A 20,218-nucleotide genomic window follows, 5' to 3' on the forward strand; every position below is an offset into this window, starting at 1 on the left:
TTAGGAAACTCGGCATCACGGCAAGCTATGTCTCGGCAGCGCAATCTATGCCGACCTCCACACAGTGTCGTCGAGTGCAAAAATGATATATGACAGGAGTGACTCCGACAGGTTTGCTCTCAAAGAACTGGAACCAGATCCTGTCTCTATCTTGTACCTTTTCTCTTCATTTTCTGCATCCCTTGAGTATCTGGTGCGCGACTCAGCAGGATCAGAGACTTCGTTATGGCTGCCGTTTCCCCTGCAGAACCAGCCCAAGAAATCACAAAGGCCACAGAAAAGCGCGAGCCTGGGTCGTCGTGGAAGGACAAGGAAGAGCATGTCATTCCAAAAAACAAGCTTGGTGTTGTCTTCCTAGGTCTTATGTGTTGCACATTCTTGGCCGCTTTGGACCAAGTACGTACCCCGTAACTGTCACTTTATGATGCTGTGTTGAAATCGCCGTTCAGACGATCGTTGCAACTGCGTTGCCTACGATAGTCGCAGACCTTGGAGGTGGTAATAATTACAGTTGGGTTGGCAGGTACGCAAATCATATCCAGAAGCTAAACTCATCTTATATTTTCCAAAGTGCATATATGTTAGCTTCAGCGGCTTTAGGACCCCTGTATGGCAAGCTCTCCAATATAGTCGGTATGTAGATGCTTACCCTTCATATTTGTAAAGTTGCTAATAAAGATATTCTAGGTCGGAAACCCATGCTTTACGGTTCTATCGTAATATTTCTAGTAAGCTTTCTGACTCAAATAATTTTCGACCTATCTTTACAGTGTCATTTCTGTGAAGATCGGATCTGCACTCTGTGGTGCAGCCCAAAACATGACCTGGTTAATTGTCTGTCGTGCTGTGCAAGGGATTGGCGGTGGCGGAATCATCCAGCTTGTACAGATAACGATCTCAGACATCGTAACTTTACAAGAGTAAGTTTCGAATTTTCATTGCTAAGACAATAACCCTTAGCAGCTACGTCCAGCCGAGGTAAATACGCAGGTGCAATCGGAGCTACCTGGGGAATAGCTAGGTATGTGTAGACTCTTTACCCGCTAATTCCTCATCTGACATTTCTCAGTGTCGTGGGACCTTTGCTCGGTGGAGTATGTTGTTTTGAGCTAGAAGATTTTCCCTCGCTGATCACCGATTGACTTAGGTGTTCGCAGATCATGTAACCTGGCGATGGTATGTGGCTCCTCCTCTATGATAATATGCATATGATTATATCTCTTGTGTTTAGGTGCTTCTTCATCAACTTGTAGGACTGTTTCGCATCATTGTGACCACTTATAATAATATTTTTCGCACTCTTTCAGACCTACCGGAGGCGTAGCTGCTCTTCTCCTTTTCATTTTCCTCAACGTCAATCCCCAAGAAAGTAGAAAGTTCAGCGAACACGTTCGAGAGTTCGATTTCGTTGGATTGGTCACAATCGTTGCTGGTGTCGTTTGTCTTCTAATTGGCTTTAACAATAGCGCAACCAGTTGTGCGTTATAAGCCTAGTTTCAATGGTTATTGCAGCTGCTGACGTTTGTAAAGGGTCGTCAAAGGAAACGATAGCATTACTTACCGTTGGAGTAGTTTTACTAATTGCTGGGGGTGTCAACGAAATATACACGACGCGATCGCCTATCATCCCTCCTCGACTGTTTAAGGTATGATCCAACTTCATAGATCAAAATTACTCGCTGACTTGTTGATACAACTTGACAGACGCGCACAACGGCTACGATTCTAGTAAGTGTATTCTTGCATGCGCTAGCATTTTTCGCGGGTGTGTTGTGTCATCACTATTTCAAATATATCTGGTTTTTTACTTTATTGTCTTACAGCTTCATAGTAAGTTTCCCCCGTCTGACACCCAAGGTTTGAATGCTGATGATTTACAGCTATCTACCGATGTACTACCAAGGTAAGGCAATCCTTTTAGACCCCTTATAACCTGAGCTAAAAGACTGTTGGCTGTTTCAGTACTTGGTGCTTCAGCTACAAGTTCAGGCATAAGGTGATAACTCTGAACGTCGGCGGCGATCAGCTGCAGCTGACTTCAATACCCACAGAATGTTACCTTTTTCTCTGGGTGGCGCAGCAATGTCAGCAATTTCAGGAATGATCATCTCACGTACAGGATCCTACCGTCCTATCATGTGGTTTGGTTGGGTGGTCATGACACTTGGTTGGGGCCTCATGATCCAATTAGATAACACTTCTAACAGGTACCTTGATATGATATCGTGTTCATGTCATTCAGCTGAATTATTTTTTCAGCGCCGTAAAGGAAGTGTATCCGTTCATTGCTGCTATTGGTATTGGTTCTCTCTTCCAGGTGAGTGGAGCACGGTTTTGTTGCTTCTTTTCGTTGTCCCATGACTTTTTGTGGGAACGATTTTGGCGTCTATCTATTCTACTACCATGATTATGAAGTGCTCACATGTTAACGATTAGTCGCCACTGATCGGCGTTCAAGCGGCGATGCCCATCAAGGACATGGCTACTAGTACAGGAACCTTCATGTTCCTTCGGTTCGTAAATAACCAGTATATCACTCAGCAGACCATCTGACTTGATCTTACAGAACCCTAGGTGGCACAGTTGGCATTACAATCGGAGAAGCCATCATCGCAAGTGTAGGTGCTACCGCTTTTACCATATATTCCCATTATGCTCATATTCTTAATGATTTACAGAGTCTTCAAAAGAGGGTTAGAGATATCCCCGGTCTTACTATCGATACGTCCGCTGCCGCTTTGAACGATAGCGTGAGAAAACTGTCCCAGATAGCTGTAAGTTAAACCCGTGATCTTTGAATGTTGGCCATATTTATTCCGTTTTTCAGAATATCACGCAACGAAATGAACTCATGCATGCATACGCCCGCTCCATCAGTACTATTTGGCTTGTGAATACGCCTCTATCAGCAGCAGGGCTTATAATGGTGCTGTTCATCCGTGGTTATTCGCTGAAACGCGCTGTTGTCCGGGGTGGTGACGCAAAAGGAGCTGATGTGGAGAAGGGGGCGACGGCTGAAGAATCTCCAGAGAACCAAGAAACGTCAGAAGACTCGTCAGAAAAACTAGAGAAGGATGAGGCCTTGGTAGAAGATGAGGCACGTATTCATGAAGAGCGGGTCGTACGCGATGACGCTACGGAACGCACGCGGACAAGTTCCATCGCAATAGACAAGGCGGAGAAGATTGAGGTATGATGTTAATGTATCTGGTGTTGGTGGAGGACGAAAAGTCCTGTATCCGAAGGTGTAGGCTTGGTGCGTTTTTTGAATCTTGGTGCTTAGCACACGAGGGTCGGTTGTGTGCATGTGGGTTAGGTGCATAGAACTCAGATCTCAGACATAGACGGCATAATCATACATAATGTTTATCACGTTCACGCGTGCTCCTGCATGTATTAGGTAGTAGTCGATCAATTCGCATAGTGTTTATTGAAGATACCCATCAAACACAGTGCGGGAATGAGTGGGCTAGCTAGATAGTCGGTAACATATCCAGAGGCGTGATAACTCACATTCACCACACAGACAAGGAATTTACGCATATCGCAGTCGCGTCGTTGCAGGGTACATCATTCACATAACATAGTAAATATAGTTCAAGGACAGTAAAAAGAATCAGGTACTACGATGATCACATTGCAAGTGACTGGGGAACACTAGAATATTCGCCCGCCTCGCGCTCGCTAAGAGTATAGCTCTCTGGTTGTCTGCGTAGCACCCATTCCTGCCATGATTGATAGTCAGATGCTGTTAACATATGTGAGACAGAAGACGACCCACTTCCCACCATCCCCTGTTTCCACCCCATGATAATGATGTATTGAGTCCCGCTTTAACCATGCGGTTCCTAACTCCTACTCCGAGCAACAATCCAATGATTGTCAAGAGGAAGAGGGTAACGACTAGCTGATCTCGAGGCGAGTCCCGTTCTTTGTGAAGTGTTGCAACCATGAGCGTCATAGACACGAGTATAGACAAACGAAAACATACGGAAACACCTCGCCTCTACATCACCCTCTTTCCCTGTCGCTGTGTCGGGATTTGTGTCACCAAGTGACGCGCCTGCACAGATTGATAGGTTTTGATTTAGACACCATTGCTTGTTGCATGTTAGACAGGGTTTGGAAGGATCGTCGGGCTTATCCAAGAGCAAGATGGTATAGTTTGATTGAAAACATATACCTGAATACGTCAATATAAGTAACACACAAGGAGAAGCATACCTACATTTACAAAAATCCGTAGCTTCCCATTTGGTCAGGATGCCGCAGACGGGACCCTAGAACGAGATTTGGTCTTGTCTTTGGAGAATGAACTAAACTTAGGGTTGCTCACAATCCATACGAGAACTAACAAGAGAAGACTGCAGAACCTGCGCGAATAAGTGGAAGTCATGGTGTGACGACGGCGCTGGTAACTTGAAGATGTGCCTGTGGCTGGGATACATTGGCGGGTGCATCGGCATCGGTTGCTTATAATGGCCATCATGATCTCGACATCTCGACATCTGATCGTAGGAATGGATTATTGCACAGCATAAATTAGCACCTGCGGGGTCCACCCAAAACCCTCAAATCATTCGTCCAGTCGGTTCACGCCTTTCAATTCAGGTCCGAGAAAGATATTACTGTGGCCAAGGCCAAGAACATTCGCCATTTCGATTTAAGTGTCCCAAATACTAATAAGCTAGATGACATCCTGCAATACTACCCACAATTAAGTATGATATCTCGTGAACTTGTGATGATCTTAATCTCAGAAACTCCATATCTCAACACCAGGTTGAATCGTTACGAATATCCAGAATATGGGTCCAACAATCTGAGATGCTCAAGTCAGCAATAGCATTATTGCGACAGACTCGATAACTTACCGGTATCTTAAAACATCAAAGGAGAGTTTAGAGAGCACCTGCCTCCGTGAGACGCCACTGAGCATCTGGACCGTAGTCGCACGTCGTGGTGGTACCATTAGAATGCTCATTAGGAAGGGCCTGGCAAGTCCAGTCAGTCGGGCAGCTGTAGGTGAGGTAACGGCTCTGGTAGCAGTGAGCGAACTGGCCCTGCACGCAAGCAACGTCTCCGTCGTTGCAACTGGAGCTCGTAGTGAGCGTAGCATACTGCTGGTTCAACACCTTAGCAGCTGGGCCATTGGCCTTGAGCTGTGCGATGTCGCGACTGGGGGAAAATTGTCAGACGATGATGCCAGAGATGGTCAACGAAATACATACGTTTGCAAGGTCTCGACGGCACGTTTAGAAATGCCAGCCTGCTGATTGCGCCAGTTGATGTCGCTGATGGAATCGCAGGTGGTGCTGGTTCCTACGGACCATTCGTTAGGGATGGCAGCGCATGCCCAGTTGTCGGGACAGCTGTAGGTGAGGTAGCGACCTTGGTAGCAGTGACCGAATTGGCCTTGAATACAGGCATCCTGTCCCTCGGTGCAAGGGGAGTCTGCAGTGAGGGAAGCATACTGGTTGTTCAACGCCTCGGCAGCGGGGCCATTTTGTTGCAAGTACGATTGGCGCTTGGAGTAGGTGGATGCCGCAGAGGCAAAGAGGGTGGAGTAGACGGCGAGGAAAACGAAGGAGAGGGAGCGCATTGTGATTTGGTTCAAGAGTATGCGATGGATAAATGATAGATAGATACTGGCGGCACGATTAATCGATGAAGATTAGGATTTGGAACGAATTGACGATTGTTCAGACAGGGTGATGAGCAAACCAGGCTGGGGAAACATGGCTGTCGGTGTATTGTTTAAATAGGTCGTCGCTTCACCATTAGCTTCGAGAGCGATGACGGTATACTATAGTAGCACGCTTACCCATCATTTGAACGAGCAGAACAGCATCATTGATGGCATACTACCGATTTGATCAAAGTTTCGTCCAACGGGTCAGATCTGCACGTGCATGAAATACAGTGCCCTTGGCATGATTCTTGCGTTGATACCAATAATGAGATATCAGCGTCAAGGCCATTGCGATCAATGAGTCTGAGATCTCTCACCTCACGATTATATACTGTTCGGTCAACTAGGTGAGGACTAGCACAGAATCAATTACAGAGTTAATTTCGAGAACACATACTCGTGAATACCATACCCCATGCGATGAAACCTTCAGGGTGGTTAGCATCTGAAGGACGCACTGCCTTCGAGTGATCGCTTCCAAGAAGTTTGACATGCTGTGATCCGGAACTCACATCGCAGGTTATGCGTCTTGACAAAACTTCGGTGCCAAGATCTTGAAAGTCATGCATTACAATGTGCATACTTACGTGATATACCTCTGATGGCGGCCAAGATGTCATCGCATCGCTCAGCCACTCGTAGCGCCAGCGGTTTCTGTGGCGACCAAGCTGCCAGTGATATGTCCGACGGGTTATCCAGTGGATTGTTACGCAAGTAGTGGTAGCTCGCACTCCTTCTTTAGTGCTATAGCCCGATTTATGTGCGGCACATTATGAAGCCTGGGCGTAGCGGTTGATCGTAATGTGCATTGTAACCAGTGCAAGTACAGTCAAGGTCAATAGGTTGCAGGTTGGGTTTACAAACACTGTGGGACCTATAATAGGTGTTTTTCACTCTGTGTAGAAGCTGGATTGTAGTTGATGATTCATGTATTTGGAGGTTTGTAAATACTAGCAGTGGTTGATAACCCCTTCAAAAGTGGATGAGGAAATTCGGTGGCTATCCCATGTTTTTTGTCCAAATTCACCCGATATCAGTAGATAATAGGTATTCAGAATAAACTAGACTTGTAACCAGTTGCGTACGTAAGCTCAACTCATTACAACTTAATATAAAAATTCGTGAGCTTGCGAACGGATTGGGAAACGTGAACGTCACATTGGCAGGTCACAGCTATTTATCGTTGTGTGACATGAGACATAGAGAAAATTTGGTGCAAGTGATGCATGGCACAGACTAGGTAGTGGTATTTCACTTGCGTTGATAGTGAGAATGTCTTGTACAACATGCAGAATATATATCATAAGTCACTAATTTACATTTCTGACCTGTCTGACTGTGAATCATCTAATTCTGAGGCCTCTCTAATGTCTGTCCCCTCTTCAGTCTTGCTTTCCTCAAATATGTCTTCCTCACATGCGCAGAGGTCCTCTGCATCCATGTCCAATGAAACATCTTTGGGCCGTTCAAGTGTTAATGTCCCTTCAATTTCATCCTCCCTAGCCGATTTTGCAAACTTGCCCTCTTCTTCAATTTCATCATTGTCAAGGGCTACCACTCCTGCAGTGTGCACATAATTTTCCACCAGCTGACTCGGCTGCAGGTCAGGGACTCTGTCCACAATGGAGATATTACTTGCAGGTGAGGATCCTACAATTGGCTGCAGGCACCGACGAGCCTGAAGCCTTTTGAATGACTTGTTATATTTTTCAATTGGGTTACTGACAGTGTCTGTCAGCCGCTGCAAACATGTGGTAATGACATCTGGAACTGGTAAGTCATTGTTGTCTAGCTGTCAACCGCGCTTGATTGAGTAAACTTCATGATCCTTTAGGCTCGCCATAAGCACCAGAATGTCTCTGGTCAAATCTAATGGTTTGTGAGTTACACCTTGATTAGAGCCAAGGAGTGAGTTCATTGTTTTTGATAAGTGCCAAAGAAATTCAACACAAGGAGCAACCATTTCCAGCTATTCCCATGATGCCAAGCTCCCATGAGCTCTGTAAAAGTTCTATAGTACTATTGCTATTATTTTACCGCTTGTTACATGGTATAGTCACTCACCTTTATCCAATAATTCATATGTTCTTGCATTCAGCTTCAACAAAGCTATGTTGCCTTCCAGTCGGATTTACAAGCCAATTTTTGAGAACAACTTTCCTGTGAATATCTATGAAATTATTTATTTCTTTGTGCGAAGACAGAACTGCACGTACACCACTTTATCGGGCCAGACACAAGACAAGTTGTGTATGAGATGCAACATTTTATATGCATACTTGGTTCGGCCAGTCCCTCGCTAAGAGTAAAAATTTTGAGACATAACACCATGCGCCCAGAATCACCCTCCTTGATAGCATCAGTGAATTCCCTTGATACAACGGCATCACAAAGGAAAAGTACAGCATTTTCAAAAACCATATCCCCTGTGGTTGATATTGAATTTTTGTTGCCAGTCCATTGTCGCTCCTCTTGCAAAGCTGTGACTTGTTTGTGATCTGTATGCTTGTTTATAATAGTTTCTGCATGTTCCTTGAATTTTTCCCATATGATGCCATTTGCGCATTCTTCGAGTGTTGTTTTTGAGCTGACAAGAAGCAAACAATGGAGAACACGAGCATAGAGAGACACAAAAGCTAAATCCCTGCAAGTATGGAAAGGTGGTAAGGAGGTCAACACAATAGGATGGTGATGGAGGTGTGTGTTATGGAACCACAATGATCCTGGATTGCGTGTCCCTGAGTTTGGTTTACCCCAGTGAGTAACTAGGAGGTCATGCATATCGGCCATTTTGGCATGAAATAGCCCTGGCATCCATACCCCCCATCCAAATCCCGCAAAACCTCCTTCATGACCAGCACAAATGTTTGCAAGTGTTTGCAAGCAAGTGATTGATAGTTGATCACCTGCAAATATCTTGAGTTTCTCACTGTGAATAGGATTATTGGCTTGCACTCCGATTTCATCCATAATGGCTTCTACCACCTCACTATTCCCTACAATTGTAGATTCATCAATGTCCATAGCTGATAGTGGGTGAAGAGTGGTTTTGTGCACCTCTATTTTGCAATTGGTTGTCGGCTGAGAGTCTTCAAGCATTTTGTGGAAGTGATCAAAATGGCCGCTGCTGTGATTAACAATAATACGGAGAACACAGTGTGTTAAGCAGTGCCTAAAATGTTTGTTTTCTGCTGATGTGAGAACTATATCTTTGAATGACAAAGGCCGTGCACTATGGAAGGTTTGTTCAAGGTCTGCAAGTTTCATGTCATCGTCTGATGCTTTCCATAATGGCCATACTGTGGCACAAGTGCCATTTTCCTGCGAGTCTAAACATTATCAGTATATGTATAGCGACTACTAGAAAGATACATACCATTTCTCCCAACAATTTGTTCTGCAACGCAAAACATCATGTTTATATTGTCATATACCACTGCAAATAAACCAGAAAATACCACATCATGGGTTGCATCACACATTGAGCTTGACAAGAATCTCAAAGTCCCTGACTTCCATACATGTGCAGGAAAGGTTTTTGCTGATCTGTCACTTGCCAGCTTGGTATGGATAACGTGTGGTTTTTGAATTATATTGGTATAACTTTCAGATATGCTGAGGTGAGAGGCTACTAAAATTGCCTGATGTTGTGCTCCAGTTGCATATAGGTACAAGCCTGAGACTTTCTTGAGGACATTATTATCCTGACTATATTCTGTGAGTGTTATGCACGAAGTGCTTAACAAAGTCTGAGGGTTCGTCAAGGTTTATAAAGAGACTTATCCAAAGACAAGTTTGAGAACATAGTTCTGAGTGGAGGTTTTCCAACGGGAGTTGGTCTTCTTCTGAGTAGAAGTCTGATCTTAGGAGTCTAGCTTTGTAAGCGTAAACTGCGTAGAATTGTATTAGAGAATACTACTGCTGTTACATGGTATTTATAATGGAAAGGAATCGGTGATAGGAGTTAGGTCCTATCTAGGGCAGGTCCGTCCGTTGAGGACTAAGTACTATAATAGGTACTGCAAATGCGAGAGGAACGGAAGTGTACGTAAAGGAAATGAGTCATCGGTCCGATGGTATAACCGATGAGTAAAAAGAAATGAGTAGTCCTTAAATGTCCAATAGAGATTGTAACAGTGAGGCCTTGAATCATAACTGAGGATAAAACCTGTGACCATCAGATAGAAATTAACTTGACTGTAAACTAGAAACTCACCATCTGTTTTTTTGCTGCCCTAGTTAGTGACATCCGTCTGTTTTGTTATAGTGATGTTAGGAATGCCTTGAAAACTCGTGAGGCTATTGGAGCATGTTGACAGAGGTATGAATACATAGTTTTGAGGTTGAAGCCAAGGAAAAAGTTGGCGTTGATAGCCTTCTTATGACTTTGGAGGTGTCCTGATTCAGTGATTTGACGGGCTTCCTTTTTGGCAGTATGGCATATATAATCCAATGCCCAGTCCTGTACTTCTCTTTGGCCGCTCTGACTATTAGCCTTGGAGGCCCAGAAATCCAAGATGGTACGTGCTATCCCTCTGACTCTGAAAAATCCATCCCACCTGTGCATTCTTTGGCCTGCATGTGGATCAAATACATAAACCATCAGGTCCCCAAATATGAGACCAGCCTGTGTCAATCTGTTTAAGATTTTGTCAAATATGCCTGTGTGGCTGGCCTGAAGGGCTGCTTGTGTGTGCAGGTCCTTGTCAGCCGCTTGAGCCTTGAGTGCACTCAAAGTCACAGCACATTTCCATTGACTTTTTTTCCACAAGGTGGCAAGCTGTTCAGCCTTGGAGCCAATGACAGGACTGCTATAGATGGGGCCACCACTTGAGATGCTCGGAAAAGAGTTAGACCAGGCACGAGTAGACAAATTGGGTGTGATAAAGTGATGAAGAGAGGTAATCTTTGTGAGTGTAACAAGTGAATGGCCATGTACTGGATGCATTCCAATTGAGTCACTTGGCGATGATGGCGGCAGAGACAGGAGTTAAATAGGGGATATGTGGAGCTCAGAACCACTCCCCGCCAGAGATGTTAATGGGGAGGAGAGCTCACTACAAAGACAGCCAGGTGTCTGCATTATGCTTTCAAAAATCCAGCATAACAGTAACAGCTGCAGTTGCATGCTAGCTATGCAAAGAATGAGGGTGGAGTCATCTGGCTTTGTCACGTGGCTACAAGTTGTGCTACACAAGCAGGGCGCAAGCAAATGCTTTAACAGCACAGTCTTCAAAGAAAAAAACAATGTGTTACAATACACAATTCTTTCCTTTGTTCCACTTTTCCCGCGCTGCACTGCTTTTCTTTATTTATAGCTACAAATATCTCATGCAGTAGAGCTGGTCACATGGGCTGTGCCCCATGACATTATCAGCCACTGCTTCCATCAACTGTATAGTACACATGTACAAATGATCTGTAGTAATATAAATACCCAATAGATCCAGGAAAACTCCTCAGCAAGTCCTCCTGTTGTTTACCCATAACTAACTCAGTCCTATCCTAAGGGTAACCACTCCCCTCACTACCTTTACAGCTTTGTCTGAGTTGTGCGCCAGAGTATACAAACTCTTGGTTGTTACAATGTGGCCACAATACTAAGGACACATCCAGAAGATGCGCTATACCAGACCACCAGGTTAAAGGAGGAAGATATGGATAACTTGTCCAAACTAATGAAACAACAGTTTGGATGGCACAATGGACCCCACAAGTTCCAGGTGGAAGGCACAAAAGCACAGTTGCAGGGAAAAGATGTACTTGTACACGCTGGGACAGGAGCTGGAAAGACTGCTATAGCTGTTACAATAACACAATTTTCAAACCTTCAAATTTCATTCTCCTCTTTAACTTTCTTCTATAGTTTTCACACACTGTGCCATGCGGCACTTTCCTTTGTTCAAACTCCCCTTTTCTCGCGCTGCGCTGCTTTTCTTTATTTATAGCTACAAATCTCTCACGTAGTGGAGCTGGCCACACGGGCTGTGCCCCATGACATCATCAGCCACTGCCTCCATCAACTGTATAGTACACATGTACAAATAACCTGTAGTAATATAAATACCCAATAGATCCAGGAGACTCCTCAGCAAGTCCTCCTGTTGTATACCCACAACTAACTTGGTCCTACCTAAGGGGTAACCACTCCCTCATCACTACCTTTATAGCTTGTCTGAGTTGTGCGCCAGAGTAACTAACTCTTGGTTGTTACAATAGCTGCAGGTCCACATGTCCATCCCAGTAGCAAAGGCAAAGTGACATTGATGGTTTCACCATTGCTTGCCCTCCATGATGAACAGGTTAGTGCAATAACAGATAATATGACAAAACACTCACCCTGAAAACAGGTTCAGACCTTCCAGAATGAATTCAAACTTGATACTGTGGCTGTTAACAGCAGTCATGGTGGTTGTAGACAGGAAATACTTGATGTGAGTTAGCTGGTCCATAAATCCCCAAAATGCACTGAAGATGAGGTTAGAAAATTATAAAAGGAGATTGGCAAATAGTTCTGATCTCACCGGAGATGCTACTTGCACGTCACTTTGTCAGGGTGGTGTTACAGAGCAACGAGTTTGGAAGGAGAGTGATGTTGGTGGTGGTTGACAAAACTCATGTAGTATCACATTGGGGTTCAAGCTTTTGGAAGAAGTACGGTGGCCTTGGGGCCATCTGCTCATTCCTACCTCAAGAAACACCTATTGTCACAATATCTGCAACCCTCCCAGCGTAAATATGCCATGATGTCCTAGAAAAGCTTGAATTCAACCAGCAGAATTTTGTCAATATAGACATAGAAAACAACCGTGAAAATGTCTCACTGGTTGTGCGAGAAATCCAAAATCCTCTGAAGACCTACACAGACCTCAACTTCATTATACTGACAGGAATTATGCAACTACAAGACACCAAAAAAACATTTGTGTATGCTGACAACATTGCTGTTGGTACCGAAATCATAGACCACCTAATTGAGTGCCTGCCAACTGAGCATCGGCATTCAGGAATAATTTGGCTACACAATGCTGCACAAGGGAAGGCCTACCAAAAGGAAGTAATAGAAATGTTTTGCAGGGGAAAAGTCCAAATCCTAGTGTGTACAGATGCTGCTGGAATGGTATGTATGCACAACTCTTTGTTAGCTCACTCTAAAGCTTTTTTCAGGGATGCAACATACCATATATTGATATGGTTGTGCAGTGGAAACTGACAGCTTTGCTGTCAATGTTTGTCCAGAGAGCAGGGTGAGCAGCTTGTGGAAAACAATGCACAGGATTGGCTGTGTTGCTTGTTGAGCCAAGCTGCTATGAAGTAGATCTCTCAAAGACTCAAAAAAATGTGGAAGAGGAGCAAACATCAGTGAAGGGAAAACAGAAGAAGAAAACTGGTAAGGTCCATGCACAAAGTCAAGGCAGTAAGCAAGGGGCACACGGAGACCTGCATGATTTCATTTTGGTGAAAGATGAACCAGTCCTGGACTATGCCACAAAAGATGAAGGTTTGCTTGCCTTCATACAGACTGGCTTGTGCCGCCGTGCAGTCTTGACCAAGGTATATGGGAATAAAACAAATGGTTAGTCCTCATTGTGGTAAATGAATAAATCTGACATACCACAGTTGTGACAGTTCCTTGTTGCAACATCTGTGATGTTTCCCTCCTGAATGAAATTCGGCCAGGAATTATATCTATGCAGAAAAGACAGTCAGCTGCAAAGAAGGGGGAAATTTGCGAATTTGTTTGTGAAAACTTACAGCTATGGCAAAAATCAGTGCATAAGCGCGACTTTACAAGAGCAATGTTTGCTTCGCTGGCCATTTTGCAAGATGACACAATAAATTTCCTGGCCATGGTGGGACCTATAAAATCAGCTGAGGAACTCCATATGCTAGTAGGAGGACAATAGCTGTGGTGGTCTGACTATGGAAGTGAATTGGCCGCATTGATGTTGACTCTTGATGTCCCGCCCTTCAGACCATTACCAAAGAAAATGCAAGGCAAGAAGAGAAAGGAAAGAGGTGACAACAAGGCTGCTGTGAATGCAGTGGGGTCAGAGCAACAGAGTAGATGACAAGCATTCACAAAGGTCACCGGTTCTGGGATTCCCATTGTTACAGAACCAGTTTTGCCTTCTTTGGATGTACAAGTGATCACCAACTGTGGAAATGAACACAATGCCAGTGTGGTGGTCAGATCAATGCAGACTACTCATTTTGTCCCTTGAGTCCCATATACAACAATATTGGTGCCCCCATTTGCATATCTTGCCAGTCTTTGGTCACCTTATACTCAGATTGTAAACCCTTTCCTCGTACCTTCACCTTCTCAATCAACTACAAACACTAACACATATACTACTAAATAATTCTCATTTTGTTGTACATATATACTTTTACATGAATAGTTAGTTATAGTAAACTTGAAGCTTGAGGTGCAACAACCAAGAGTTAGTTACTCTGGCGCACACAGAAACACACTATAAGGAAGATGTTGAGGGAGTGGTTACCCCTTAGGCTGCAGAGAGTTTGTTGGTTAACAACAGGAGGACTTGCTGAGGAGTCTCCTGGATCTATTGAGGTATATATACTACTACAGGGTCGTTTGTACATGTGTACTATACAGTTGATAGAGACAGTGGCTGATGATGTCATGGGGCCTAGCCCGCATGGCCAGCTCCACTGTGTGAGAGAGTTGTGTCTAAAATAAGAAGAAAGGCAACGCGGCACGAGAAAGAGGAGTTTTGGATAAAAAGGGGAAGTGCCACGCGGCGCCATGTGTGAAGGCTAAAGTACAAGGTTGAAGCGGAGAATGAAAATAAAGGGAAGGTCCAAAAATTGTGTTATCGTAACATGAGGCCTTGAGGCCTGAGGACTTGTGTGGTATAACATGTCGAGTCCATCATTCACTGGTCAGAATTTGACTAAATCTTTTCTTTCATTTGGTGGAGTGTCACGCTTCTTGCCAAAAAGAGGCTGGAGTGTACCAGCCCTTTCACAAAACAACTCTGCGGAGTATGAATGTGAATTGGCTGGGTTTGAGCCTAAGAATAAACCTGCTATTTTTTGCAGGCGCCTGCCCAGAGCCAATGTGACTTGCTGACTCAAACTGCCGCTGAAAAGAAGTGCTCACTTGTTCACTTTTTATTTTTATTTCTAATTTTTGTGCAGAAACTCCACCCAAAACCTGAGTAGGTCATAGGGTCCAGGGACCTCGTGCTATTCTTTCTCTCTTCGACTTCAGCAAATCATGCCTCGTTGTAAAGTTCAGCCTGCCGTCAACAATGGCGATATCAACAATGCATCTAATGAGGACTCCATTGGAGATATAATCTCCGAGACAGTAGCTCAGGCCTCCCCACAAGGATCACATGGACCTCATCACGTACTGATCAATTGCTAGACTGGCTGGATCAAAATGCTCAAGAACGACACTTCATTTTCTCAGATTCCAAAGAGGATGCAGATAAAGAGGGTCGGCAAAAGGCTCAGTCAAAGACGAAGAAGATTTTATGTTATGGTGCCATTACAGCATTTGTTTTCAATGAAAACGAGAACCCAGCTGTTAGGGTTGACTTCAAAGCTGATCCCAACAAGTATGCAAAAGCTGTTGACAATCATCTCACTGTGTAAGTGGAATCTACTACTACTACTACTACTACTCCTCATTCTCCCCCTCTTCACTACATACTAACACTTCAATAGGCTGAAGAAAAAGTACTGTAAGTTTGTCAAATAATTAGGTCAAACGGGAGCTGGTCTTACATTTGTGCAATTAGAAGGGAACCCTGTGTATGGGGGACCAATTGGTGTGTTTTTGCATTAGTTAACCTCCCCCCCATTTTCCGGTCCTGATGTCTCACAATCTTTCTGACCAATGTCATTGTTTACAACAGGGCTTATAAAGAAAAAATTCAAGATATTTGACCGTCTATATGGCTTCTGGATGAAAATTTCCAGCTACAACCCATTCACCACTTTTTCTGACCCAGGCCAAGACCTTGCAGGCAACACATACAATCTCCTGTTTCTGAGAAAGAGGAAGTCACACCAAAGCCGTGCTGAGCAGCAGTCCGGCATTCAAGAAGACCGCCCTGCTGGCAGGGCTCATCAGTCCATGGTGCCCGATTGCTCACAAACTTTCAATCTTAATATGAGTATTTTCTGGATTTTCCATGTGGCTGTACTAATACTTTTACAGGAGTATGCTGAAGAGTAGCCCTGGATAAAGGAACCCCCTGTAGCTGTGAGAAAAAAGTGGACTCAGCCACTGCCAAACTGGGCTCCATTGTCGTCAAACGAGCTTTCATGGGGCCAACAAGGATCAAATTCGCCGCAGCAACAGAACACGCATAGGAACTCCTTCTCTATTGAATCACTGCTGTTGCCCGTATCTGGTGCATCTGGTGATCAAGACACTCTCCCTCATCCTTTCTCCCTGTCTACTTTTGCTTCATTGGCTCCATCTCTCAAAATGGAGCAAGCAGTTGATTTAAGCATTATAATTTAAAGCAAAAATTATATCTTATACTTAAGACTAACTAAAAGCTCATTAGACTTTTTAACTAATATGTATAAGTTATATGCTAAACAAAATTTTACTAAGAATATGGTTACAAATTTGAAATTATTAGAGGATATTTATTTGATAAAGAAGCTATTTGGATTCTGAATAGTGAAATAAAGAAGTTTAGAACAAAATAATTTGTGGGAAATCTTTAGAGAATATCTATATTATAAAAATAAATATATCTAACACTTAAGTTTGTTATTATTTATTTTATTATCAATTATATGAAATAATAAGAATATTATTTCTAATACTAAACCTAATAACTATAAAAAAATATAACCTAGTGAATCAAACAGGAGACAATTGTTTTTGAAATGAATGTGGCGTTAAACTCCCTTTTTAGTGGCACTTATCATGGCTCGCTTTTGTCTCTTTTCCAGGGAAATCACTCATTCTCCTCTCTATGACCGCTAGTTTTGGAGATATGAGCCAAACAAGAATGCTTGTATCACGCTTACTGTCAGCCACTGGCAGCCACACTGAAATCTGACCACATGGCTTGCACATGGTCAGTTTCTGAAAAGGAAAAGTGAATTTCCCATGACATAATCTGCTTTTTTCTCAACAACCACTTCACCAATTACTCCGGTTTTTGACGCCCCTATCAGTCTGGATACTTTTGGAGGGCTTCCAAATAAGGAAATTCTCCAAAATTCTTGTTTTACTGTGGAGAAGGTTGAATTGGCATTTGTTTCTTATAAATAGAACACTATGCCTGGCTGAGTCATATTTTGCCCCACATTTTCAAATTACTTTTCTATTCTTAGTCTCAAAAAGACCACTCTAGAATCATTAGTCTCTCAACAAGCGAGGACTATCATTGTCACACCTAGTGTTGGCTATATCTTAAAGCTAGTCATATAACACTTCAAGCTCACATATACCCTCACACTTCTATTCATATACTACCACTTGTCCTTTATATCATCAAGGACATATCTACCATTGTCATATTAGTCTTCCAGAGTATGAGGACTATTGACATACTCACAATACAAGGGATAACTAACTTCCAACCCATAAACAAACTAGGTTATTAGCCGTTGTCCAGCTTAGGTTGTAAACTTCCAGTAACCCTAGGATAAAGAAGCTTTGGTAGCTATCCCATATCAAACACTTTATCAACACAACAGCACCTAGTTGTGGTGGTTCTCTGGCACCTAGCATTCGTGGTGGTTGTTGTGCTGTGAGTATCTCTGTCAGGGATACATTACGCGCACAGTTAGCAGCATCAGGGAAAGGGCTGGTGCAAGAACAGAAGATTACCAATGATAGGAGGGCTTTTCAGACCAACAACAATAAATGTGGCAAGGGAAAGGATAAATATGATAAGAAGTTTGATGAAAAACCTTGTAAACCCCAACATTCTCACCTTGAAGATAGCATAATGGTTGTGCAGAAGATGATGGAACCTGTTGCATAGGCATTGGAAAAAAAGAACAAGACTGTGAAGGACAAGATAGCAACCAGATCAGCATCCAAGTCCGATGATGTTGCACTCAGGAATGCCCAATATCAAGCTATGATTGAAAAGGTCTGCTATAAGAAAGTGGAAAAGGAGCAGGCAATGATTGTTCTGAAGCACAAGCACTATAAGGAGAAGTTCAATTTGCATACCGAGGCTGAAACTGTTTGCCGGCGTGAAGATCAGCCGCACCAGAAGGATATGCTCCAGATGATGCTTAATCTTATTCAGGCAGTTAAGGATGTTCCTGGTGTCGACAACAAAGTCATCTCCACTCTCCTTGCTAATATATTGACTGCTGGCCCTGCCAATCACTTAGCTTTATCTATGCCATCCATTCCTGCATCCCCAACCACATTGGCATCTGCAACGCTATTTGACACCAATCTTCCTCAAGGATCGCTGGTGGAGATGATGATGAGGACTTGTCCTTCAATTATAACAATGTGTAGCTTTGATGAGTCGTTTTGAATAGCTGTAGTTGAACATGTTTTATACTCGAGAATATATGCTTTCATGCTGTGTTGCTTGACTATCCAAGTCTGTGTGCTTAAGTGTCTCGAGCATCGTAATGCGTTTCAGAATTAAAAAATGTGAATATATTGCATCATAAGAAACAGCCTATTTATTTAACTACATGTACAAGTGGCTACTAAACAAAGCAAGCATTAAACAATGGCGGAAAACTTGGCCCTTAAGAATGTTGTCATGCACCAAAGTTGATTGGTAGCATGGACAGGTGTCAATAACGAAGTGAATATTCAAAAAGACTCGCCTTTGCGCCACACAGGCACAGTGCCACGTGGAATAGTAATTAATATTGCCTTTTTTGAACTTGTGGCTGATCAGCACCACCTCTATTAGGCAATCCAGTCAAGCTCACCTTTGCTTTTCCATTCGGTACTTTCCGCATTTCGGCATTTCGGCAAATTTTCGCGTCGCCACTGGCTACACATTGCATTGCGCCCTCGCTTTTGTTGTTTCCCTTACTCCCCTTCCTTTGCCTAGCCCCACCATGGGCCCCTTCCTCTCCTTTTTATTCTCACCTGATGGTCGTTTCTGGATCCCCATTCTAATCCACTTTTTTGTCACCTCCACCCTCCTTCTCCTCATCTTATTTGCACCCCCACCATTTCTGATGTCACCACTTCCTATCCGCTTCCGTTGCCGATCCATCAACTACCACGTGCCACTGCTGATATCAGCAAAGCCCCGGCAGCCGGTTCAAATAGGGCAACAGGTCCATCTTTATGACGTCGATCTACCATCATATACTATCAAAACATCGGTCGCTCGTCTTGCCTGGTTGGAGCGTGGGTGGGTAGTTTTTGAGCTGGAGAAGGTTCATCCCCTTGCGTCACCCATGTTCATCGCTGTCCCATTCACTTGGGTACATTTATCTTTTGTCCATTGTCTTTGCTACAGCTACACCTACCACACGCTGCCTGGGACTCACTTGTTCCAAATTGGAACTACTCCTCTCCCTCCCTCGTTTGATCAGGTGGTCCAACGCAACCAGTCCATTGGTAAGGCCATGGAACTGTCGGATTTGGACTAGGTGGTGGACCAATGGCTCCAGTTTCTTTTTTTTCAGCAGAACATTCATTTACAGTGCGATTATTTTTGATTTTTGAATCATTTTTATGGACACATATTTTTTTAGAATGTCTGACTGACAATTAAGGAACTGTGTTGATACTGATAGTGTTTTGCCTTGCCCTTTTTTTACTGTATCTTCCCATGATTTTCCTGCTCTCTTTTTGCTATTGGACTTTACTTTATGGCCGTACAAACCTGTGACATTATTCACAGCATTCATTGTTCTATCCCTTTCTTTTCCTTTTTTTGACAATCTTATCCTGTACTACCTACGCAGGATTCATCAGCGTACATTCCTTCCTTCAAGTTCTTTCTCATTCTTTTTGCACAGCTATACTGTGCATAGCCTACTTTTCTTTTACTATATTAACCCCTGTATTTTACCTTGTAAAAGAACAAGAATCCAATCCAGACTTCTTCTCTACTCTCAAGTTCACTACTCTGCTACTTGTGATCCAGTGTGGTCACAACACTTCCCACTTTTGAAGTCATTGTCATCCCTTTCAATTAGAGTCCTTCTGAGCACTACAGTTTGTGCGTCAGGAGCCTGCTATCACTGGGAACCTCGTTATCTTGTCATTCTCAAACCTACCTTGTGCTACGATTAGCAAGGTAGTGCTCATCTATACTCGTCACTAAGCCCCTATCTTCTATAAATTCAACTATCCCTCCTCCTCAAAACCCACACTTATACATCTCTGGGTTTTACTTTGAGGGATCCTTATATGTACCACCCCACGAACAACCAGACCACTCCACTGTTCTAGGAGGCAAAGCCCATAGACAAGTTCCGTGAAATCTGGGAGGATTGTGTGTTAGTTTGTTTTTGTGTGTGGTTTTCTAACAGCAGTTCTCATCATCGACAACATTTAGATTGAGCAGGTCATGAGCG

The 20,218-nt window shown here is 43.5% G+C and overlaps 5 protein-coding genes across 5 annotated transcripts; 2 read left to right on the forward strand and 3 right to left on the reverse strand.

Moving 5' to 3' along the window:
* Window positions 1-115: 115 nt before the first annotated feature.
* SERLADRAFT_454284 (uncharacterized protein) lies at window positions 116-3,447 on the forward strand (the record flags this gene model as incomplete). Its single annotated transcript, XM_007324663.1, has 20 exons — window positions 116-396; window positions 450-523; window positions 572-633; window positions 688-728; window positions 787-920; window positions 974-1,021; window positions 1,070-1,094; window positions 1,148-1,176; window positions 1,232-1,249; window positions 1,308-1,477; window positions 1,531-1,646; window positions 1,705-1,772; window positions 1,881-1,903; window positions 1,963-1,996; window positions 2,052-2,207; window positions 2,260-2,317; window positions 2,437-2,513; window positions 2,567-2,618; window positions 2,679-2,774; window positions 2,828-3,447. 20 exons carry the CDS (start codon window positions 226-228, stop codon window positions 3,194-3,196), a joined length of 1,821 nt encoding a protein of 606 aa, XP_007324725.1.
* An 82-nt stretch (window positions 3,448-3,529) lies between these two features.
* On the reverse strand, window positions 3,530-4,439 carry SERLADRAFT_481048 (uncharacterized protein; the record flags this gene model as incomplete). Its single annotated transcript, XM_007324664.1, has 5 exons — window positions 3,530-3,725; window positions 3,782-3,930; window positions 3,992-4,183; window positions 4,229-4,280; window positions 4,337-4,439. The coding sequence occupies 5 exons, from the start codon at window positions 4,394-4,396 to the stop codon at window positions 3,633-3,635; spliced, it is 546 nt and encodes a 181-aa protein (XP_007324726.1).
* Window positions 4,440-4,617: 178 nt separating this feature from the next.
* SERLADRAFT_481051 (uncharacterized protein) lies at window positions 4,618-6,289 on the reverse strand (the record flags this gene model as incomplete). Its single annotated transcript, XM_007324665.1, has 6 exons — window positions 4,618-4,822; window positions 4,875-5,178; window positions 5,232-5,742; window positions 5,825-5,939; window positions 6,010-6,023; window positions 6,090-6,289. The coding sequence occupies 2 exons, from the start codon at window positions 5,600-5,602 to the stop codon at window positions 4,902-4,904; spliced, it is 648 nt and encodes a 215-aa protein (XP_007324727.1).
* A 718-nt stretch (window positions 6,290-7,007) lies between these two features.
* On the reverse strand, window positions 7,008-10,640 carry SERLADRAFT_375125 (uncharacterized protein; the record flags this gene model as incomplete). Its single annotated transcript, XM_007324666.1, has 8 exons — window positions 7,008-7,484; window positions 7,512-7,661; window positions 7,798-7,852; window positions 7,909-7,991; window positions 8,021-9,021; window positions 9,069-9,441; window positions 9,909-9,945; window positions 10,024-10,640. 8 exons carry the CDS (start codon window positions 10,638-10,640, stop codon window positions 7,008-7,010), a joined length of 2,793 nt encoding a protein of 930 aa, XP_007324728.1.
* Window positions 10,641-14,939: 4,299 nt separating this feature from the next.
* SERLADRAFT_412196 (uncharacterized protein) lies at window positions 14,940-15,908 on the forward strand (the record flags this gene model as incomplete). The annotated part of the gene is made up of 5 exons (XM_007324667.1): window positions 14,940-15,074; window positions 15,149-15,318; window positions 15,395-15,411; window positions 15,433-15,498; window positions 15,586-15,908. The coding sequence occupies 5 exons, from the start codon at window positions 14,940-14,942 to the stop codon at window positions 15,906-15,908; spliced, it is 711 nt and encodes a 236-aa protein (XP_007324729.1).
* Window positions 15,909-20,218: the final 4,310 nt, after the last annotated feature.

Source organism: Serpula lacrymans (genome assembly GCF_000218685.1).
Source record: "Serpula lacrymans var. lacrymans S7.9 unplaced genomic scaffold SERLAscaffold_20, whole genome shotgun sequence".
In the NCBI taxonomy this organism is placed as follows: Eukaryota; Fungi; Basidiomycota; class Agaricomycetes; order Boletales; family Serpulaceae; genus Serpula; species Serpula lacrymans.